We start from the raw sequence: 24,228 nt of genomic DNA, 5'->3' as shown, positions 1-24,228 counted from the left end.
TCACTTGTAAAGTTACAAAGGAAAGGCCAGCTACGAACACACGCCTTTTAGTGGGTTTCATTGTTGTGCTTATTGTGCTTATTACAATGTGGGTCATTTCACGTGTGTGGTGAGCACTGTTGCACTTGGTTGGCCGGTGGCCACAGGGAGCTGCGAGCTGCAGACACAGCCCAGCTCTGGGAGGACCCTGCAGGCGCCAGACCTGCTCGGGTCGCCATGTGGGCTAGCTTTTGGATTATTTTACCTGTTTCTCTTGTACCAAGATTTTTTTCTAGAGACAGCATATCTGAAAGAAGGCAGAGGGCTAAGGCAGATGGTCCCTTGTGATTTTATTGTCATGGAATATAGAAAACTAAAAATTGTTTTATATAATTTGAAAACTACATTGTCAGAAAAGGAAGGAAAAATAGATCAGTTGCTAAACAAGTAATTGGGAAAGCGACAATAATGTTACATCTCAAGGCCTACCTGTAAGTTGTAACTGTGGTGGGAGGGGAAACGGGTATCAGAAAGGTGAGCACAGTTTGTGATGGTGGCATTCTAAAGGCTCTGTGGCTGCCAAAAAAAGCTCTTCACCTTTTAAGTTTCTGTTAAAGGTATGGTCCTTCATAAAACTACTCTTACTTTTAAAATTCCCATTTTATATATAAAACTTGAAATGGAAATTAAAATAGTCTTGTTGCTTCTGTTTACCTAAAGATATCTTAAGACTTCTACTTTTTATATATATTGGTAATTTGAATAAAATTAAAATTTTCTTTCTAAAAGTCTGAATAAGTCATCATTAGTGATCTATAGTTTATCCCAATTTAAATGTTTTTATTGATTTTTAAGTGATAATATAAATATACTTTCTTATAGATGTGTATGCTGGTTTGAAAATATTATGTACCCCAGAAAAGCCGTGTTTTAATCCTGATTCAGTCTTGTGGGGGCAGGTGTTTCTTTTCATCCTGATTCAATATTGTAGGTGAAAACTTTTGATTAGATCATCTCCATGGCGTGGTGACACACCCAATTGTGGGTGTGACCTTTGATTAGATAGAGATGTGACTCCACCCATTTCAGGTGGAGGATTAAAGGATTCTTCATTAGCTTACTGGAATCCTTTAAAAGAGGAAGCATTTTAGAGACAGTCAGCACAACAGAAGCCTCAGAGCCCACAGAAGGAATAGTTTTGGAGCAACCCTTCAGGCAGGTGGGGGGTGAAGGTCTGGTTGGTCTGAAATCAGTGGACGCCTAGGGCCTGCCTTCCTTGCCCAGGAGTGGAGGTGGGACGTTGCATTTCATTCCCAGGTCAGTGGGAGGTGAGTCCCCTGCATCCTTTGTGGGGCACCCCAGCAGCCTGAGAGGGCTTCGCACACCGTCTACATTTCCTTGTTTGCGTTCGGCTAAGCTTCCTCCAAGATGCTGACCAGGGGTCGCTGACCGTATAATATCTTAGTCAGCTCAATTATGACATGTCTATTTGAGGTCATCCCAATTCTTCAGATTTCACAGCAGAAGTTATTCTTGAGGTGATCCATAAACCATCCCTTCTCATTCAGCTTGGTCTGAGAAACCCCACCCTTGGTCACATCTGTGTCCACTTTCTTCTGAAGTGTGGGTGTCCCGAGATGCTAGTTCTCCAACGTGAAGCGTGCATTTCATACTGACAGTCTGGGACCTCGGATTGCTACAGGAGTACCTTAGTCTAAAATGGAGCCGCTGCTCCTTCTTGCAGGCCCCCGCGGCTGCCCCTATTGACTGGCTGCACTGCCTTGCAGACTTAAGCTGGAAGTCACACCTCATCCCCGCGCTCTCCTCTCCTCCAGCACCCAAGCCCGTCCCCTCTGAAGGGCCCCAGCTGGAGCCTCCAAGCACTGCCTGCCTCCCGCACAGGCCCTCAGTGGAGCTGGCGTGCTCCTCCCACCGCATCTCTCCAGGGCAGGCCAGCCTGCAGGGGCAGCGCACACCATACACACACCTGCTTTGAGACCTCCTAGGGGTCCCGCTGCCTGGACCTGGTTGAGCATTTGGAGCCCTCTGCCCTTGAGTTCCTGTTTGCCTTCCTCGCCTTGCTTTCTGCTCTCTCCTCTCAAGTGAATCTTTGTGTTGGTCACATGGAACTGCTCTGCCTTATTTCCCTGGCATTCTTTCAGGCCTTACCTGGAATCTTCCTCGGATCCTCCCTAAAGAAGGGAAGTTGTGTTTTCTGGGTTGTTTACATTAAAAAAAAAGATGCATTGCTGCATCCTAAATAGCAAGGTTGTGTGCTGCACAACGAGGAGTGATTCGGGCACCAGATTGGGCTTCCATGCCCCAGTCTTATTTAATTAACGTGCACGGTATTGGGGCAATGGGGAGGCAAAGAGCTTCTAGGGCTGTAGGGTGATTTCCTCTGCCCAGGGCTGGGAACCCATCTGTACCAAGTACAAGGTTGACTCGGACAAGGGGAGGCTGGCAGTGGGGACGCTGGGCACTCATGGCCGTCTCTGTTTTCTTCATGTCCTTTATCCTCGAGTGGCAGCCTCCTCTTCATCCAGTGCCTTTAGAAAATGTGACAGTAAGTGCATTTTTCCCCTATGTTTCTCCTAAGACATTGTTTAAGCTTCTTATTTTCTCTATGGTCAGTGACAAAACGTAGATAATTGTGTTTTTGAGAAGCATGGCTACTGTGACTCCCCAAATCAAGGCCTAAACCAGAATTGGGTTTTTCATATCTTGAAAATATGAATTAAATGTCTTCTAATTATCAGCCCTACAGAAGTCTTTATTCTATCCAGCTGTTTCTTTAATAGTTCTATCAAAAAATATAGGGCGTTAGTCCCCAACCAAAACCATTGCAGCCAATCTTAAGGAACTCCTAGGGCAATATATAAGAGTCTACAAAGGTTTCACGCAGTAGGATAACTTTCCAGAATCCTACAACCTCCAGATGGGTCCCTAGACCAGATTAAGCCCCGAAATGTAGAGGGCCAGCCTCTCCAGAACATCACCTAGTTCTGTCCCCCTACCTCATATTATTAACAGCCCCTTCCAACATGAAAAAGTTAGAATGGGCATAGCCCTAATACCCTTAAAGAGTGGGACAGAAGGATCAAAGGTGATGGTGGAGTTATACAGAGAAGGTATGGTTTAACAAATGAGTATGATTGCTGAATCATTGACTTGGTATCTCTTTTAGTCTCCAGTATCTTACAGCAGTTAGAAGTAAAAACCTAAAATCGTGAAATTGTAACCCATATCAAACTCTGAAGTCTGTTCTACAGCCAATTGATGTGCTGTGCTTTAAAATTTATGCTTTTTTGTATATATGTTATTTTTCACAAAAAAAGAAAAAGACGATTGTGATGATAAAGAATATTTATTCCTTCTAGCCTCCTATATTCTGGAGCAGCTAAGAAGGAAAAATCTGAGAGGATGGTATGGTAGCCCATGACAGACTTACTACTTGTTGAAGAGTGCTTTGAAAACTAGTGCTTTCTTTGCTTTATATATATATGTTATATTATACAATAAAAGAAGTTAAAAAAAAAAATATATATATATATAAGGGGGCAGTCCATGGTAGCTCAGTGGCAGAATTCTTGCCTGCCAGGCCGGAGACCCAGGTTCAATTCCTGGTGCCTGCCCATGAAAAAGAAATTATATATATAGAGAGAGAGAGATAGGGTTTGGGATTATGAAACATTGAGTGATCTTTTAAGAAATATTGTAAGTTGTCCAGCATATCCCACTTTGTTGCAATTCACTTTTTATCTACGCCCATTCCAGAGAAGCATAGAAAGATAATTTTCCCCAAATATTCAGAGAATGGAAATGAAAGGAATTGCAGAATTTAAATGTTTTTTAACATTTTAACATTGTGTGTAAAAGCCAGCGTTTGTGTCATAGAGAAACTTTTTCTAAATTCATTGCAGTGTTTTGGGAGTTAGTTGTTGAGCAGTCAGAACTTTGAAGTCTGAGAAATGAGATAGAGTAGTCCCGAGGTAGGAACAATGAATTTAAAATACACATTTTTCTTCGCTGCATGTGAACAGTTTGTCCCCAACACAATCCATCCGTGTAGCGTTCTGCCTCTGCAGCTCTGGGTGGGAATCAGTGGCTTCTTTGTTTGTCACCATGGAAACGGCCAGCCTATCCTGAGCAGCTGTGCGCGCACAGCTCGGTGCCCAGGCCCCGCGCGCCTCCCCTGGCCGCCGCTGCGCGCTCAGCCCGGCTCTCCCTCCCGGCGCCCGTGGCCATGCAGGACTCGCCTCGCAGACTCTCGGCGGTCGGGCTCCTCAGCGCCTTCCTTCAGGGCCGGAGGCACTCGGCTTCCGACCCGCTGCTGCGGCCCGAGGCGCGGCGGCGCAGCTCTGCAGCCAGGGTGCTGTCCTCGTCCTCTCTCCAGGTGGTGGTGGCCGTGGCCAACGTCCGCCGCGCAGAGGGAGACCCTGCCTTCCCCGGGAGCAAAAGTAAAGCTGCTGTGGTGGTCACAGATGGCCAGGCCATGGGGCTTAAACCAGAGGGGTGTGAACAGCTTGTGCTGTGTTTATCCTTTCTAAACTTTGACAAGTAATTCTGTATGATGCTTTCACTGTCTTGATGCCAAGACTTTAAGTGGATATGTTTTAGGAGAGAAAATGATTGCATGCTTTGTGTTTTTCTTTGAAAATGTAGTTTTTGAACGAATCTTATCCCCTTGTAAAAGATGTGCTTTTATAGTTTCTTCCTCTTTGTTACCACTGTACAAAGTGGAGATATTTCTATGTAAAAGCTCCTTTCCTATTCCAGTATCACGCACTCAAAATTTAAAGGAAACGGGCTTTTTGTTGATGAGAGGGATTTAAATCAGGCTCGTCATCCAAAACCCTGAGTTAAGATGGATGTTGTTTCCTGTGTAACTATTGCATTTGGAGAGTGGAACTTTGAATCTTCCCTTCCTTGTGTGTCCTAGGAAATTCAGGACGCCCAACACCAAAGTACACCAAAGTTGGAGAGCGTTTGCGACATGTCATTCCTGGACACATGGCCTGTTCTGTGGCCTGTGGTGGCCGGGCCTGCAAGTACGAGAACCCTGCCCGCTGGGGTGAGCAGGAACAAGCCGTCCGGGGACTGTACTCCTCCTGGTGAGTGGGTCTGCCGTCTCCCGTGGGTGTGGGGGCGCTGCACTCTTCCTGGGGAGCGGGTCTGCCATCTCCCATGGGCATGGGGGGGCTGCACTCCTCCTGAGGAGCTGGTCTGCAGTCTCCTGTGGGCGTGGGGGGCTGCACTCCTCCTGGGGAGCGGGTCAGTCATCTCCTGTGGGTGTGGGGGGCTGCAGTCCTCCTGGTGAGTGGGTCTGTCGTCTCCCGTGGGTGTGGGGGGACTGCACTCCTCCTGGGGAGCAGGTCTGCTGTCTCCTGTGGGTTTGGGGGGCTGCACTCCTCCTGGGGAGCGAGTCAGTCGTCTCCTGTGGGTGTGGGGGGGCTGTACTTCTCCTGGGGAGTGGGTCTGCAGTCTCCTGTGGGCATGGGGGGCTGTACTCCTCCTGGGGAGTGGGTCTGCCATCTCCCGTGGGCATTGAAGGGCTGCATTTCTCCTGAGGAGTGGGTCTGCCATCTCCCGTGGGCACTGGGGGGTACACTCCTCCTGGGGAGTGGGTCTGCAGTCTCCTGTGGGCGTGGGGGGCTGCACTCCTCCTGGGGAGCGGGTCAGTTATCACCGTGGGCGTGGGGGGCTGCACTCCTCCTGGGGAGCGGATCAGTCGTCACCCGTGGGCGTGGGGGGCTGCACTCCTCCTGGGGAGCGGGTCAGTCGTCTCCTGCCATCCCCGGAGTGTGTAGGGGAGGGGAGGGCAGGCATAGGTGATGCTGTGATCAGTGGGTGAGGAAGAAGGGGTGGGTGGGTTTTGGGATCAGAGGATCTTGCCTTCCAGCCCTGGCTTCGATGCTTGAGACCCTGTTTGATCTTGGGCTATCTCTGAACCTCAATTTCCAGTAAAGCCGACCTTGTAGGGTTTGTTTGTTTTTTTAAGTGAAATGATGTACTTAAAATGTCTTAAAGAAATAAGAAACTAGATAGCTCTTAAATTTTAGAAATTGTTAAAAATAATTAAAATGTTCAGCTGTAAGTTTGAGAAATTATGAGGTACCCATGTAGTTTTTTCCATTTCATATAGATAAGCTTTTAGTCTCATTTTAATTTTGTTACTAATTCTATGGAAAAGGAACATATTTTCACACTAATATACTTCAAGTCTACCTTAATAGCAATGGTATAAACTGCCAGCTCAGGAGACAGTGTAAGATGGCTTGCATTGTTTATGGTTTATAAATGGAATTAATATCATTACTGATTCTTAGCTGCCTTTTTATTATTTAACAGTAAACTCTTCAAGTATACGTTTTTAATTTAGTGACTTCTGAAAACTTCTGATGAATCACATTTGAAATGCATTTAAAGGAATTTTTTTTAAAGAACTTAAGTAGTGACTAATTTTATGCAGCAAGAATATGTTTGTAAATTAGATATTTGTTGACCCTTTATCTAACATGCATTCTGTATTTTGGCATATTGAATTTTCTGGCTGTATACGCAGTAATAAAATCAGGAGTCCACTGTGATTGCACTCTGCTCTTGTCCATCGTCATCTTTCTTAAGGCATGGCACGAAGACGCGAGCAACCAGACTTCTAATCATACAGCTTAGGTCACAGTAATATTTTTGCTTTATTGCTGATCAACCCTCCAAGTCTTTTTCAACTCTGCTGCCTTCTAGTCACATCTCTCCACCTTCTCCTATGAAGGACTAAGTTTCGAGGGTGCCAAGCACTGAGCCGTGTTTGATCCCACCCAGCTCACCCCATGCTCCCAGGGCTTCTCTCAGCCTCCCGTGCCCACGGCTCTGATGGACCACTTGTGAGCTTCTGCCAGGCCACTGGCGCGGACTCTAACAGAACAGAGTGCAGCCAGAGCCCTCACCAGAGGGACAGCCACTTACTGGGCCTCTTTGTCCACTCACTCACTCACTCATTCATTCATTCTTTCATTCATTGAGAAAACATCCATTTGGCTACAGGCTGGGTACTGTGCTAGACGCTCTCAAATGACCATCTCTAGTCTTCACGAAACTCTGAAGTAAGCATCACTAATGCCATCTTATTGATAAAGGAATTGAGGTCCAGAGAGACTGACTAATTGGCTACCTAGCTAGAAAGCAGAAAAGCCACATTTTAAACCAGGCCCACTGACTCTAGAGCTTTTTTTTTTTACATCCATGTCACATGTCATCCAACACAGCGCTGTGAGGCAGACCTCACTGTAAATTAGATATTTGTTGACCCTTTATCTAACGTGCATTCTGTATTTTGGCATATTGAATTTTCTGGCTGTATATGCAGTAATAAAATCAGGGGTCAACTGTGATTGCACTCTGCTCTTGTCCATCGTCATCTTTCTTAAGATAACTTAGCACACGAGGTGGTGAGGTTAGAAACCTCCCAGGGGCCTTCTTTACTCAGCCACCGACCCCTGGGTGGCTAAGCCACACTGTCACCCTTTGCCTCTGGCTGAGGCTTCTCTTATGGCTGCTGGAATCTCTGGAGAGTCCTTGAAAACACTTTGCTGAAGTCCATTATGTCTCAAGATTTTTCCCTGGGTTTTTAAGAAGCTAGAATTAGAGTCCTGAGTATGATGCAAAACTGAAGCCAGATTTGTGTAAGATTCTTATCTTATAAATTGTTGAAATCATAGAAAAGTAGAGGCTTAATATCCTGCTTTCTCGGGTCCTTAAAGCTGGGGTGTTCTGGATTTGTGCATCTCACTAGCCCCTTCTCGCTCACCTGCAGGGTGACTGACCACATACTCGCCATGGCGCGTCCGTCCACTGAGCTCATGCAGAAGTACCACATCATCGAGCAGTTCCAGAGGTACGCGCCTCGTCCTTCATGCTCTGCAGCAAATGAATTAAGGCTTTTTCTTTCATTGCTTCTGACTTCAAATGAAAAGTGCTTCCATTTTGAGAATAGGCAGTGATGAGCTTATTTCAAGTAAGAAATTAAGGCTTTAAGAGTAGGTAATAATATCTATTAATACTAAGAATGGAGATTTTTTTTTTTAACTGCTTTCTTCCAGTGTGACCTTTTTTTCCCTTTTTCTCCAAGCTGTGCCATAAAAACGGTGATTAACCTTCAGCGGCCTGGTGAGCACGCCAGCTGTGGGAGCCCCCTGGAGCCAGAGAGCGGCTTCACGTACCTTCCTGAAGCCCTCATGGAGGCTGGCAGTAAGTTCCTTCCCGCTGCTCGTCTCACGAAGGATCAGGGACGTGCTTAGAGGCTTTTTTCTGCTCTGCTATTAGATTCAAAAAGGTGATGGGAATAAAAACTTATAGCATAGTAGTAGAGCTCATAAAAAATGAAAAGGAGCTAACTTTCACTTAAACATGCTGCCCCTCTTTGGTGTTGCTGCTGAAAGTCCAGGACTTCTTTTTTTCCTGACAGTGGTGGAGGGAAGAGACCTGTAGAATTCCGGCTGAATGCCAGGCCCTGCTGTCTCACCTCTCATTTTATCCCTAGAGCTATTGGGTAACACAGTTCTTGTTATTTCTGTTTTATTACGTGCGAGACCACAGAGGCTTGCCGAGTTGAACTGACTTGCCCCAGACGATGCGGTTTGAGGATAGCTGTCAGGATCGGATGTTCCTGCTCCCTGTGCTCCTCCTGCCTCCGAGCTCAGCTCCAGGGACCCTCGGCCGTGCCTTCTGTTATAGTGCCTCCGTCCCTCCACTGGGGGTGGAGCCCGCTGCCTGTGGGCCATTCAAAGCGTGCTTGAAAATGATAAACCCATGCAGTTTGGGAAGTTATTTTTTAGAAGTTTGTGGTTAGCCACATTTTCTGTGCAGATGAATCTAAGGCACTGCTGTTAGCCCTTTGTCAGTCTCTTAGACCTGCTTCCATGCTCTTCCTCCATACCTGAGGAATTTCAGTGTGGATCATTCCTATTAATTTATAATTTCTACTTTCCATAGTTCTTTCTCTCTTAATTTCATAAAGAAATTCTTAAGTAACATAGATTGTGCTTTGTGAGAAATGATAATACACTTAACCGAAAATGTGAAAAACCTGTATTTTTAGTCCTCTGTGACCCAAGTGAGAGATACATTTGGTTTACCAGTTTATATATATCATGAATTTGCTGATATTCTTCAAATGTATTTGCAAGTGTTTTTCCTACGTGTTAATTTTTTTTCCTTTTTTTTTTTCATTCCTCAGTTTATTTCTACAATTTCGGGTGGAAGGATTATGGTGTGGCATCTCTCACCACTATCTTAGACATGGTGAAGGTGATGACTTTTGCCCTGCAGGAAGGAAGAGTGGCTATCCACTGCCACGCAGGGCTGGGCCGGACAGGTAAACTGTAGGAGTGCTGTTACCGTCTTGTAGATATATTTAAACATATTGAGAATAATATTTCCTGATTCTGAGGATAAATATTTTTCAGATTCCTACCAAAGCTTTGGAGTCAAAAGGAAGAAATAAAGATATTTGAAATATCTTAAATAGATAGCTACAACAACTATATGTTTAAGAGACTATTTTTTAAAGACTTAAAAGCTGAAAACTTGTATTTAGTAAACAGGTAGGTTTCTAAAGCTAGCAAAATGATGACTCTAATTTTCTTCTTTAAAGGAAAAAGATCAATACCCCATTTTAATAAGTAATGCCTTAAAGACATGTAATTCACCTTAATTGAAATAATACGAGGACAGCAAGCACTGCACCACCTACTGTGCTCTAGGCATTTTCCATCTTTAAATCTTGAGCTACAAAGTGAGTGAAAGAATCTGAAGTTCAGGAGAGGTTGGGTGATGTGCTACATTTAGTAAGTGGCAGGGCCATGATTTAAATCCATGCCTGTCTGACTCCAAAGCATATGTGCTTTCTACTTTTAGAGGTGTAAGGATTTTATTGTGAAGGAAAGTCTGCCTGTGGCTAGAATTCTATATAAAACCCAGTGATTTTACTTAAAAATGCAGCAGAATCTCATTAGCTGGTGTCAGGGCAAAGATAAAGGTCTGAGGGTTGAACTGTTTATTGTCACCTGTCCACCCAGACATCTGATGCTCCGCTCCTGTCAGCAGCACACCTGCCGTTCTATCCCCCACCTTCCCTGCGTCTCCAGCGATGGGACTCAGTTCTGATTCAGATAGTTGGCACTCATGTGGAGCCCAAACCTGGCTGCTCTGGGGGTTACAAAAGAAGACAGTTCCTCCTCCGTCCACATGATAGTTCCTCAGATACTCCGTACTTGCCTAACAGTCTGCCGTGCTGTCACGGTGCAGACACCTCGCATGCTCCTGCGTGCCCCAGGACATCCGTTTTCACAGGTTCTGACTTTTCATATCTAACAGGATATTCAGGGACTTGGTGAATTCACACAGATGCCTTTTGATTTGCCTTTTAGTTTGCTATTATATTTGAAATAATTGATTAACTACTGCATTTTAATCATTCATTTTAATTTGATACTCATTAAAAGACCACATATAAACGCATACTGTTGTGCATAATGTTTATGCTGCTAAGGCTGACTTTCTTAATATTAAGAGCTTTTGGAGAAATGGAATTTTATCAGGATCCAGAAGAAAACGCTGAATAAATAACATAGACACAAATCTGGAAGGAGAATGGTCCAGAAGAAAAGTAGGCTATGAATAGGGAGCATCCCAAAGACACGCAGAGCCCTGGGGAGGAGAGCGTTGGGGGAAACAAGCCGTCAGTGGCAGAGGTGGCCGGGGTGCAGTGCTCCCAGCACAGTGTGAGTGAGTGAGTGGCAGATCAGGTAGGAAATGTCTGGAGCTGTGCAGAGTGGAAAATAGAAGCAGGATTTGCTTCTGTGCAGGTGGGGCTGTGCATACAGAGTATTGAGGACGGGTAACAGTTCACTCAGTCTTCCCGTCCTCTCCCGTGCACTCCCTTTCTGGGCAGGACCAGTTCCTCCGCCAGGCCACAGGCCCAGGGGTGGCCACAGCAGTCCCTGCTCTCCAGACGTTCCCACTTGGGGCATGGAGGGGCGCAGGGTGGACACGCATGGAGGTGACCTTTACACATGAGGGAGTGAGTGATGAAGACTTCTACAAAAAGTTACACAAGTATAATTGTAATTGGTCTTTAAAATATGGTTTATTAAGACAATCAGATCATATCAAAGGGTGATAGTAAAAACATAAGCCTTTCTAACCCCTATCTTCCCTCTTTCTCACTGTTTAGGAGTTTTAATAGCATGTTATTTGGTATTTGCAACGAGGATGACTGCTGACCAAGCAATTTTATTTGTTCGGGCCAAGCGACCCAATTCCATACAAACTAGAGGACAGCTACTGTGTGTAAGAGAATTTACACAGTTTCTGATTCCTCTCCGCAATATCTTTTCTTGCTGTGATCCCAAAGCACATGCCGTCACCTTAGCTCAGTTTCTAATCCGCCAGCATCATCTGCTTCACGGTTATGAAGCACGACTTCTGAAACATGTACCCAAAATTATTCACCTAGTTTGCAAACTGCTGCTGGACTTAGCTGAGAACAGGCCTGTGGCAAAGGAGGGACCCTTAAGAGGACCTGACCTCTCTGCGGAAATTGAGAAGGCGGTTTCTGAGATGGGCGCGGTGCGCCTGGATCCGGAGTTGGCAAGGCGGGACAGCAGTGCTTCAGACCCCTTCACACCCGCCACCGGGGCCTCAGCCTTTGACAATCACGATGCCGTTCTCCCCAGTGAGCGTGAGCCGGACCCCCTTTGGAAGCGGCGGGATGTTGAGTGCCTTCAGCCGCTGATGGGATTGGAAAGGCGGCTCAGCTCCAGTGACTCTGATTTAAAGAGGGCTGAGCTGCTCCTGGAGCAAGGGGAGGTGCCCTGGACTGTGCCTGCCCAAGTCTGGCTTTGCCCTAACCTCAGGCAGCAGCAGGCTGTAAGCCACTGCTACGTTCCAAAGTCTCCACAGCTGGAATTAAAGAAAGAAACCCTGGTGTACGATACATTTTCTTTCTGGAATCAGACCAAGTGGGGGGACTTGGAAGGACTCAAAGGTGGTGGCGGATCCCCCCTTCTCAGCAGGGGGAGTGTTCCACGGGAAGTGCAGCGCAGTAGAACCTTTTCCTCGGGGTGTTTGGGTCTTTACAGCCCTGGTGCTCCGCTCGCACCTGACCTTGTGGGCGTCCATAAGGAGCCAGCCCACTGTCCGCAAGTGGAGTGCCCTCAACGTGGTGCCCATGGTGGGCTGGGCCCAGAGCCCACCGCGGAGGACCGGGGCACCTGCTGCCTCCCCCTGGCTTGCGGCCTGACTCCCACGGCAAAAGGCTGTGCCGGACAAGAAAAACAAGAGAGCAGAAATGCCCCTGCCATGGCTGCGCATGCCGCGTTGCAGCCTGAAATGAGTGTGGAGGCAAGGAGAATCCTGGCAGCCAAAGCCCTGGCAAACATAGATGAGTTTGTAGAGAAGGAGAAAGTGAAAAGGAAGGTCGAAATGTGGCAGGTACTTGTATTTCATTTAACTGTCTGTGTTTGGGAAGTATATATGTACAGCAAAAATACACTCCATTTCCCCAAATTTACTTGGGATAGAAATTTTAAGGCATGTTTGTCTAATAATTTCTAATACTTTTGAACTTCAGGTTTCACGTTTATAAAGTGAGCCTAATATTCTAGAAGCAGTGCAGAGTGGTTGTTACTTCATTTAAATCTCCATGTGACGATGCTTAGTGTAGAGCTTGACACTGATAAAAGGTGTTGGTCATGTTGATTTCCTTCTGTTTTAGTGGTTTGTGGTTTTGGGCAGGTCCACAGCAAACCACTTTAGGAACCGACTTGCGGGATCTCTTAGCCAAACCGTCAGAACCCCCCAGCCCCTAAGTAGACAATAGAGTGGGCATGGGATGGGGCCTGAAAATGTACATTTTTAGCCAGTCCTCAGGTGATGCTACTGGTGCTACACTGGGAGAACCTCTGACCCAGAGAAACCAAGAAGAGAAAATCATTTTCTAAAGCTTATCACTCAAGTCTTGTGTGGGGTCAGCAAAAAAAGTGACGTCGTCTCAGCACTCTCTCTCTAGATCTCCCAGTCCTGCAGTCGTAAGGCAGCAGCCTCTGGGAGCTGTCGGAATTCAGGAAAGTAAATGGGAATAACCACAGAGTACCCTTGTTCCTTTAGTTTTTCTGAGATTATCTTTAGGTCCATGTATTGGCTTTTATTTAAATTACAGTACAGAATTTTAAGTTTTGACTACTTTTTGTGCTGTGCTTTCGCTGTGCATTGTGCTGTACTTTTACAGCACAAGAAAGACAACCTTAATTCAGCGACATTCTTTTTGCCCCAAATGAGCACCTGGTCTAGAAAAAGAGACAAGCCTTATAATCTAGTTATCAGACATCAGTAACCTGCCCTGACAGGGGCTGACTTGGGGAGTCCTGACTTGGTGAAATCTTGACTTGTTGACTATAATCTGCTCTAGGTTATTTTAGTGTTCCTTTTCTATGTTAGACCATTAATATGCACAAGGCTTGTGCATCAATTCAGATGCAGAGGCTTGGAAATGAGGCTATAGCCTCACAGAGCACACTGACTCACTGCATGGTAGGAGGTGAAATTTCTAATATGGTTTCAATCATCAGAACTGTAGTGTTTTGCTGAATTAAGTGTGTTGCTTTCTTCCGAGATGAATTGTGTTCTCTGTTTACTACTCATCTCTTTCCAAACTGAAAACTCTTCCCAAGTGTCTCCTGAGCACCTGCCACATAACAGGCTGAGATTCAGCTGGTGAGGGCCTCGCGCTGGGTGGCAGCCCTCACACCAGTGCCCGCGGGCTGCCCGTGCGCTCTGTGGCTTCACCTGGCTTGGGCCAGGCTGTTTCAGGAGGTAACACACAAACACAGTTCCCGGAGGTGACCACGGTCCTTCCATTTGGGTACTTCTGTCTTTTTTTCCCTCCCTCTCTTTTTCTGGATTTTATTTTGGAACTTTCAAGTTAAAGAAATAAATTGATTCTGAAAAGTATCATTTCAGTAGCCTGATGCCTTGTGTGCCTGTGGTAGGCCCTTTCACATATGTCGTGTCATGTGATTCTCACAGTAATCCTGGGATGCAGATGATGCTATGCACAGATGCTTTTTCATCTTTACGATGGCTATGTGATGTGCGCCAGCTGAGGCTGCCGGGGTTCACAGCAGCAGCTGGACCTCTCACGTCCCGTGGCTGCATGCGGCAGACAGGGCAGACCCCTAGCTGTGTGATATGCCCACTGTCCCAGGGCCTCACCTCCCTCAGTGCAGGATCCCCGCAAGCAGCATGAGGCCATAGTTATTTCATTAACAGGGCATTGAATCGTGTCTTCTAGTTTGAAATATAAAATTGAATAAAAAACTACTTTGTTATATCCATGATCTGTGGAATATGAAAAACTGTGATTTATTAAAAGTATTGGCTTATTTATGGGATAATGAGGAAAAGCAAAATACCAGGGGATCATTGTGGAATAGCAGAATTGGGTGTGAATGCCTCTTTTGTGTCTTTATGTACATAATTTTCCAGCTTTGGACTCCGTATGCGTTACTTAGTCCTTCTTGGCCTCCGGCACGTTTATCTGTGAAGTGCTCAGTAGCGCCTACCTGCTGGGCTGTCGCACGTTACATGGTTCCATGCTGTAAGGACTCGGTAAACATTAGGTGGGCAAACGAATGGATGGTAGTAACCATTATGCCTATTGCTATTCCAAAATGTATTTTTTTGGCTAAAATATAAATCTGATCCCTGTCAGAAGTTAATTAAAATTCTTATCTCACTTATATCTTGCTTTCTGTGTGGGAATATTTTTAGATTTACTGCTTAAGTTGTCTCCAGGCATTTGGAGTATTGGTGAGATTTAATAGTTATTTTCACCATGTCAAATTTTAGAATGCGAGGGTTTGTTATTTATCGAATTCTACATCAGACTCTAAAAGAGAATTTGAAGCAAATATATATTACCACATTTATCAGTTTCAAGGACAGCATTTTGTGCACTGTGACGTTTCACTGAAAATGAAAACTGGCTAATTTACCACTGTTCTCTTACTGCACGCTTCTATGTCCTCCTTGCGGCACCTGCTGCTTTGCTCTCCAGTAGTGTGGAAAGGAAGACCCCACGTCCTGCACGGTGTCCTGGTCTCTGAATGGTGCAGACAGAGCTGCGTGAGTGGTGCAGTGCCTCCTCCGTGCTCGGTGCTTCGCTGACCTCCGCCGGCCCTGGGCCACCAAGTGCCGGGCACAGATCACTGCTGGGCAGCGTGGGCTGCGGCCGCCCCTTCCATCAGACCACCTGCCAGCGCACTGCCGCCCTTTCTCCTTTCACTGTTGTTTTTCCTTTTTAGAAAGAACTAAATTCCCGAGACGGCGCTTGGGAACGAATATGTGACGAGAGAGACCCCTTCATCCTGTGCAGTTTGATGTGGTCCTGGGTGGACCAGCTGAAGGAGCCTGTGATCCGCAGGGAGGACCTGGCTGTGCTGCTGGGCCGGCGAGCCGAGGCCCCCGACTCGCTGCTCCTGCTGGACAAGGTGACGCTGCGGCCCACCCACTCCCAAGGGGGACGGCCTGCCACGCTTCACACTGAAACACTGTTCTGTTGTAAAAAGCGTGGGCACACAGAATTCCATGTCCACGTCTAATTAATTGTTTTTCCAAGACGTGAAAAGAAATTCATACTCAGATGAGGCATTTAGGAAATAGGATAGCCATCATCTTACCACCCAGGAGAGTCTCTTATGGAAAGGCATTTTCAAGTCTTTTCTTTCAGTCTTACTAACATGTATTTTAAAGTAGTGAAAATTGTTTTAATATATAATTTTATACTTCATTTTTGCTTAAAATTATTATCTCAGTATTTTTCATGTGTAGGTGAAGCTTTATAGGTCATCCCTTTGTTAGGTGTGCATGCTCTGACGTGGGATATGCCTCATTGTTAGGTGTTTGTTTCTCTTTATTTACTATGAGCATATAAAATGTGAAAAACTATGAAGTAGGTTGGGATATGCACTTGTTTGTATTTTTTTAACTTTTTAAATTGTATAATATAGCATATATACAAAGCAAAGAAAGAAAAAAGCAATAGTGTTCAAAGCACTCTTCAAGTAGTTACAGGACAGATCACAGAGTTTGTCATGGGCTTCCACACCATCCTCTCAGATTTTTCCTTCTAGTTACTCCAGGATATAGGAGGCTAGACGGAATAAATATTTTTTATCACCACAATTGACTTTTTCTTTCTTTATTATTATTATTATTATTATATTGCATGGGCAGGCACCAGGAATCAAATTTTCTTTCTTTTTTTTTTTTTTTTTGAAAAATAGCATATATACAAAAAGCAATAAATTTCAGAGCACAGAACCACAATTAGCTGTAGAATAAATTTCAGAGCTTGGTATGTTACAGTTCCACAATTTTAGGTTTCTACTTCTAGCTGCTCTAAGATACTAGAGACAAAAAAAGATATCAATTTAATGATTCAGCAATCATATTCATTTGCTAAGCCCAACCTTCTCTGTATAACTCCACCTTCACCTTTGCTCTTTCTATCCCTCTCTTTAGGGGTGTTTGGGCTGTGCCCATTCTAACTGTTTCATATTGGAAGGGTCTGTCACTAATATGGGGTAGGGGAATGGAACCATCTGATGTTCTAGAGAGGCTGGGCCCTCTAGGTTTCAGGATTTATATGGTCCTGGAGGTTGTAGGTTTCTGGACAATTGCTCTAGTGCATGGAACCCTTGTGGAATCTTACATATTGCCCTAGGTGTCCCTTAGGATTGGTCCTGGTTGGGGGTTGGCAGGTTATGATGGGTAGCAAGGTCTAACTGAAGCTTGTGTAAGAGCAACCTCCAGAGTAGCCTCTCGACTCTGTTTGAACTCGCTCAGCCACTGATATTTATTAGTTACACTTCTTCCCCTTTTGGTCAGGATGGAATTGTTGATCCCATGATGCCAGGGCCAGACTCATCCCTGGGAGTCATCTCCCACGTTGCCAGGGAGACTTTCACCCCTGGATGTCATGTCCCACATAGGGGGGAGGGCGATGATTTCATTGCAGAGTTGGGCTTAGATAGACTGAGGCCACATGTGAGCAACAACAGAGGTCCTCCAGAAGTAACTCTTAGGCATGCCTATAGGTAGTCTAAGATTCTCCACTACCCACATAAGCTTCACAAGAGTAAGCCTCATGATCGAGGGCATGGCCTATTGATTGGGATGTCCCTACATTTTGACAAAGTATCGGGATTTCCTGATGATAAGGTTTAATAGTTCTATATTTTGTGTGTATTTTTAAGGAGGCCAGGTGTGTATATGTAAACACACATGTATACATATATGTATAAAATTTGTATAGACATAAAATATCTCTAGAAGAAAAAAGAAGAATCTGTTAATGGGGTTGCCTCTAGGGAAGGACACCAGGATACAGTGGGTGTAGGAAGGGAGGGAATCTTACTGTTAATTGCACACCCTTTTATACAATTTAATATTTTAAACCTTATGGAGATACTGTATCTTCAGTTAAAAAGAAATAGGTTGTCTTTACCTACATGAATTCCCTCCCTTGCTGTGCCGCAGTACCAGCATCCTCGCCTGTCCCCCAGGCTGCTGCAGCTCACGCTTTCGCACACCCACATGATGCAGTGTACATCTCTGAACAGAAGGGTTTTCCTGTATTTTGAGTCCTTATCTTAGGACATATTTCCAGCAACTAAATTGCAGAGTTAAAATGGGGAGGGTGGTAAAGGAGGAAATTAATCTCTGCTGTGTGGCTATGGACCAGGCCCTTCCTTGGAGGTGATTTACACGCCCTCCTTTGCTGGTCATGCTGGCCCTGAGTGTAGAGGTGCCCCGTTTCACAGGAAAGGAAGGCGAGCCATCCTGCCCAGGTGCACAGCACTGGTCAGAGCAGGTTTCAGCTCAGGTCGCGCTCTCGGTTACATCACATCGTGCTGTCAGTTTCATCATGGCTCACTCACCTGCCTCCCCTCTTCCCTCACCTCCCAAGCATAAGACATTCATATTACATAGGATTTTTTACTACAGAGGTATCATTGTAATAATAATTTGTGTGCACAAGTTTTTCTTTATTTCAGATTATGCCCTTAAACTAGATGTCCAGCAGTGTGATTACTAGGTCAAAGGGTATGATTTTTTTCCCAAAAAGTTTTAAAAAGTGATGCTCCCAGTGATGGGGTATCTCTGATGCTTCTCTAAGGTGAGCAGCCTCTAGGTTCAAGTCCGTGGGCCGTTCTGAAGGGTGGTTCCCCTCTCAAGGTGGGGGGGCTTCCTTAGGCACCTGCAGCTCCTGCAGGGTGGGGCGGTCTCATTTCCTTCTGCCCCTCCTCCCCCTGTCGGGCCTGGCACGGGGCTGAGCACACAGCAGTGACTGCAGTGCATGGCCAGCTGTCCCGTGTCCAGGGCCTGTCAGCCTCCAGGGCCTAACAGGAACGGATGGAAAACTCTAGTCAGTTCACTGCAGGAAAGATTTGATGTTAAGATCGCACTGATCATAATGACTAGCCACTTTGATGTTGATTATTGCCTGAAAGCTTTACAAATTGTATTAATATGAAGCATTTGCAAAATTTGGTATAGCTCTTCCTAGATATTTTAGCATTTGAGATTGAGTTCTTGGTCTCCCCAGTTCCTGCTTGCAGTTGCTTTGAGTTTTTCCCTGAGGTGTTTTTCAGACAATTGTTTGCTTGTGATTTCTGTAAAAAACAGGGACAGCACCAGACTATTCTCTGCATTTTACATTGCATGGTGGATCTGCAGGCGATTCCTTTGGATATAGAGGATGCTTTCCTTGCTCATGCCATTAAAGCTTTCACCAGGGTAAGTGGCATACTTCCTTTTCCCCCACCGAGACCACAAATGAGCATAATTTTTTAAATTGGATTCCAGAAGTCACCAGTCTGCTTGAAAACAAAATTTTTAACTGTATTTCTCCTCAGTAGAAATGTTTTTGACATTTCTTGTAAGTAGCTGCAGAGTTGGGCCCTAAAAATATCACTGTTTCCTAACAGTGATATTAGAAAAAGCTGAACTGTGGATTTTTTGAAGAAGAACATTGAGACAAAGAGCTTTTATATAGGAGATGAGGGAAACAATTGGGCATTGAGAAAGTATTCTTAAATCATGCGCCTAGTAGGAGTTAGAGAATCTTTTCCTATTGAGCCAGTTCTACCTTGGGTTTAAATAAGAAATTCTATTGAGTGTTTAGCATTTAGCATTGACTATTCAGTACTATGTCCTGGTTGGCAAATCCTAAGCAAAGAATAAAGCATATTTCCTTTCTCTGTATATCCTTTTGGCTTGCAGCAATCTTTCCTTGCTGAAGAAAGAAGTCAGGTCCATGCCAAGAGAAAAAGTTCTCTTTATCCCTCAGCTAATTACTTGGTACCTCTCCTACATCCTACGAAAATGGCTTATCTGTGGTGGATATTAATGACAGTGACAATTATTGTTTGTATTCATTCACAAAATTTGAATATTCTCCCTTTTAAATATTTGTCCAATCTCTTCCTCCCTCCACTCTTTCCAAAGTGATAACCTTATTTCAGGCCCTCCTTGTTTCTCACCTGGATGTTTTATTGTCCACTCTGCTTCCTTTGGTCCGTTCTTTACACAGTATCCAGAGTGACCTAGAGAAATCACATGATCCACACACTTGTACCCACATTCCCATGGGCTCAGAGGCTACCTACCGTTTGCAGAAGGTTGTGCTTTGATGTTTAAGAAAGCAGCCGATTAACACCATTAGTAATGTGAATGGTGTTAATTAATTACAAACAGGAAGATAGCGCAGTGGTTAAGATGAAATTGCATTTCGGAGTTTAACTGAAGAAAAATCCTTAATATTGCTTTCTCTGAAAGCAGTAAGAATTCTTTACAACTTCTGTTAGCTTTTTAAAGGGACAGTAGTGAAAGTGAGCTGGGCGGTTACTCTACTCTGTCTCTGAGAATGCTAGGCGAGTCCCTGTGGGCCTCTGCCGTGGCTGCACAGCCTTGTGAGCAGCGGCACTGACAGTTTGTGTTCACACCAGCTTTTCAAGGGTGCTTGTGTGGTGTCTGCCTCTGGGCCAGAGAGCACATTTGTTGCAGGCTAGTATAACAAAATGACGTTTCCCTTTGGGGCAGAGGTTGGGCAGGTTTGCTTGCAGCTGCCTTCCTCAGTGTGGGGCTCCTTGGGGGGGCAGCAGCACCTGGGCCCATGCTGGGTCACCCCTGCGGAACGTGGGGACAGACAAGGGGAACCCAAGCAAGTGTGATGTGCGCGCTGCAGCTTGGCTGGTAGTGACAGAGAAAGTTCTCTATCTCTGACCCAGGAGTCTCATGTCTTCTGCACGTAGGGTATGACCTCAGATTCTTCACAGTTCTTGATGAAGGGCACAGACTTATTTGTCAACACATCAGAGAAGGAGAGATTCCAGGAGAGGAGAAGCACACGTGATCCCAATTCTTTCTCACTGAACCACATGCCTCGGGGGTCTGGGGTGAGAGTTGGGAGAGGTATGGTGGGGCTCTGCTTCTCCATGTCACTATCACCCCTAACCCCAGAACATGGTGAACTTGTGCCAAGGCCCCAAGTGCGTGTGCACGGCACCTGTGCACAAAAGGGAAAGGAAACTAACTTTTACTGAGTTTGTAATAGGTGCAAAGCATGTGTTAGACTCTCATACATACCTGATTTCATTTATTACTCACAAAAATCCTCAAGCCTAATTATCGCTGCTTACAGAGAAGGAAATTGAAGCCCAAGTTAAGGTGTGAGTTTATGAGCTGCAGGTGGAGCCCAGGCCTGGTTCAGGTCCCTCAGCCTGCTGCCGGGAGGGCCCTGTGGCTCTTGGTGCAGACCTTAGGGCTGGCTGGCTTCGTTCGCTAAGCCAGGCTCCTCCCGGACCCACAGTGCTTTGGCTCTGAACTAGAGACTCCCTCCACACGCAGTGCTTACTTGCTTTTGTGACAAGTTGTATGTGATTAGGCTAAATATCCAGGCACAAGATTTAATTTGGGATTTTCACTCAATACATTGGTATTGACACAGTTGGTAGTTATATCTTCTTTTATATAAAATAGATGTGTGAAATTCATTGTGGATAATTATAGAAATTATATGTAATTTTATTTATTAGTCTTAGTGTTTTCTCTACCAGATTGAGACTGTATTCTTGTTATAATGTCCTGAATAAAAGTTTTCTCTGTCACCAGGTTAATTTTGATTCTGAAAATGGGCCAATAGTTTACAATACCCTGAAGAAAATATTTAAACACACACTGGAAGAAAAAAGAAAACTGACAAAAGACAGCCCGAAGCCTGACTTTGGGTCAAGCTGACCCCCCTTCACGATGCGTGTTTCCCACACGAGACCCAGATGCGCATGTCCTCGTCCACGATGAGCCCAGCTGGCGGCACGACTGCTCCTCACGGCGCTGCACCCCCAGTGCTGGCCGTTTGTTCTGAACATGGTCGCCCCTGTTTGGAGCTATTATTTATTTTGAAATATCCTTGAGCTATACTTTTTGAGTTGAAAAACTGCCATAAAGTTGGTGCCACTGTATTTTATTTATTTAACTGAATTAATATTGCTGTATTAACATTTTAAATATGTGATATTTACATCCTTACTCTTGTTGACATTTTGGAAAAAAGTTGTAATGCATTTTCCAAAACAGATATTTTGTTTAGGAAACACTTTCCTAGCATCATCAACAAACAGATCATTTTAATCGTAAAACCATGTATCCACTCCCCTGTGATAACCCTAAAGAAGTCACCAAGTGTCTTAAAATGTTTAAAATTTGTTACTGATAAGGTTATTGATACATTTTAAGTTTTTTTAGTTGGGATTTTTTTCTTTTCTTCGTATAAATGTGGCAAAAAGTTTCAAAGTGTACCATTTTTCAAAGTGCTTTAATTTCATTTTAAAGAATTGAATGTGATGTGCTTGATTTTTTTTTTAATTTGTAGAAAGTGGATTTGCTCTGTGTTGAGATTGCAGAAAACTTCTGTAACTTTTCCTATTACCGGAAGGTAGAAGCAGGTCTCAGAACAGCAACGCTTCTTTCCACTCTCCTGGGTGGCTGCTTAGCTAAAGAGCATCTTTATGGAGGAGGTAGAATCACTGGCCACGGTGTGGGAAGTTGCTAAGAAGCAGGACTCAGCTGTGTCCTCCTGAGAACTCACTGAGGCTGGGACAGGCTCCCGGCCCGGGGCTCTGGATGCAGGTTCCCCCTTCTCCGAGGCTGACTCCGCACTGGGGGTTAGCGGGACTGTGAGGAGCCCCGCCCGGCCCCCACTCTCAAACCCAAGACTCCATAGGCCCACCTGCCCTAACTGTGGCTGAATTTGCAATACGAATTATGATTTTTTAGTTTAATTTGATCTGTGAGGTTACATTCATCCTACTGGCATTAGATAAGAAGGGATAACTGCCTAACGCCTTAACTATTATTTAAATAGCTATTGGAGGTTTCAGAGGTCAAGCCACAGAGAGGAAAGTACTTTTCCCTAATAAAGATATTAATTAACCAGTTTCAAAGAAAAGAAGCTAATGTTTAACCTGAGGGATAGAATTTCAGGGGAAGCAAGGCTACTTTAGAGCAAATGAAATTTCTTTCACTCCTTTCTTCTTGATTTCTAAATCAAGTTCTAGCACATCAAAAGTATTTTAGTCATTATCAGTCTTACTAGCTATGATGACAAATACTAAATATAATTTCTCACATGGTTTTAATTTTCTCAGGAAATCTAATCCAGTGAATTTTATTAAATTGTCCAATCCAGAAATTTCTCATTCTCAAGTGCCTGATCTGGGAAAGAAGGGAGGAAAAAGTTTTTTTTTTTTTATCCAAAAGTACATTATAAAAAAAATATTTTTACCCAAACAAATGCTAAGCCTCATCTCAGTAGGTTCTGTGTGGGCAGGTGACAGCCATGGCTTATTTGACAAATATTATTGTCTTGTGCATCTGAAACATTCATTTCAAACTAAAGAACAAATACTGCATGGTCATGATGCGATTATTGCAGGATTTGTCTAAAAATCTGAGTAGACCAGCCATGAAAAAGAGATGAGACTGGTGAACATTAACCAGACTATATATAAGTGAGTGTTGTATTTATTTGAATAAAAGTGAGAAAAGCCACCATCGCCCTCACCTTGTGCTTCCTCAGCTGTGCGCTCTGCAGCATCCCGCAGCTCCGGGTGAGGCGGGGAAGTTTTGCTGCCCTCCTGGTTGACAGGTTGAGTTCCAGGCTGAGTGGTCGGCAGCACCAAGCTCTTGTTGGTTCCTCCTCTCTTTTCTCTTGGATCAGAATGCCCAAGGAGGGGCAGGGTGGGGGGTGCCTACGAGTTGTGGTTGAGGAAAATCTGCGGCTGACAAATTCCTGACTTCCCCTCTCTGAGTTGCTGAGAGCTAGATGAGCTCTTAAGTGACCCCAGAGGACAGAAGAGTCATCTCTCGGGAGGAGTCCGAGCTCAGTGAGAGTGGGGAGAGCCAGGAGCACACGCGTGCTAGGAGCGTGCTACCAGAGCCAAGCACACACTTTAGATCTTCCACGTCTCTTAACAGATGGCAAGAGGGAGAGTTTGTGTTTGCGCGAAGGAGGAACCCAGAGCTGACTCTCCAAGCCCTGCTCGCCTCGGTCCCGAAGCCCCTGCCCTGCAGCGAGTGCCGTGTCAGGCCTGGCCCCGCTGGGGGCTGTGGAAGGGAGTCACGGTCAAATGGGCGTTAGAACCAACTGACCTTTGACGCCCTTTCAACACTAAATCTCGTTATAGCATTCAAAGCATCTTATTTTCCAAAACTTCCCAAGTTTTTTGTCCTTGGGAAAAGCCTGATCTGGCTCGGCTACCATCATACAAGGATGTCTAGCCTTTCAGTCCTAAAGGAGGGATGTGATTGCTTCCTACTTTTGGTTTTTACCATTTTGGTTGTTGATGCCTTTTGAGAGGAACTACTGCTGGTTTAGAGATTGCTTCATCTGTTTGCATAAGTCAGAAATACTTGTGCTGACCTACCTGGCCATGTCTTCAACCAGTTTCCCAGTTTTGTCTGAGAAAGAAGATGTGCTTTAATCACTGGATTCCATAAAAATAACCATATGCCACAATTCAACAGAGATAAACTTTCTCCCTTTTCTCTTAAATGGGGAATGCTTGCTGATACGCCTGGCTGCTCTGCTATTTCAGACTGTTCTCCGGGAGTTGGGGAGATTTCTTC

The 24,228-nt window shown here is 45.0% G+C and overlaps 1 protein-coding gene across 6 annotated transcripts in view; it reads left to right on the top strand.

The window, feature by feature from the left end:
- The window catches only part of PTPDC1 (protein tyrosine phosphatase domain containing 1), a 56,822-nt gene extending 33,676 nt beyond the window's left edge, over positions 1-23,146 (top strand). For 5 of the 6 annotated variants that reach the window (XM_077138654.1, XM_077138650.1, XM_077138652.1 and 2 more), the window contains 8 exons: positions 4,922-5,093; positions 7,793-7,873; positions 8,108-8,226; positions 9,215-9,352; positions 11,213-12,471; positions 15,342-15,527; positions 18,727-18,837; positions 21,214-23,146. In XM_077138654.1, coding sequence (XP_076994769.1) covers positions 4,993-5,093; positions 7,793-7,873; positions 8,108-8,226; positions 9,215-9,352; positions 11,213-12,471; positions 15,342-15,527; positions 18,727-18,837; positions 21,214-21,339 — 2,121 coding nt within the window. In that variant the 5' untranslated portion in view covers positions 4,922-4,992 and the 3' untranslated portion in view covers positions 21,340-23,146. Of the gene's footprint in view, positions 1-4,225; positions 4,440-4,921; positions 5,094-7,792; positions 7,874-8,107; positions 8,227-9,214; positions 9,353-11,212; positions 12,472-15,341; positions 15,528-18,726; positions 18,838-21,213 lie in introns of those variants that run through there. The other variant, XM_077138648.1, reaches the window with a different exon arrangement.
- Positions 23,147-24,228: the final 1,082 nt, after the last annotated feature.

The sequence above is a fragment of the Tamandua tetradactyla genome, chromosome 2 (genome assembly GCF_023851605.1).
Source record: "Tamandua tetradactyla isolate mTamTet1 chromosome 2, mTamTet1.pri, whole genome shotgun sequence".
NCBI lineage: Eukaryota > Metazoa > Chordata > Mammalia > Pilosa > Myrmecophagidae > Tamandua > Tamandua tetradactyla.
The sequence above is the reverse complement of the archived record's forward strand: the minus strand, read 5'-3'. Positions and strand labels throughout refer to the sequence as shown.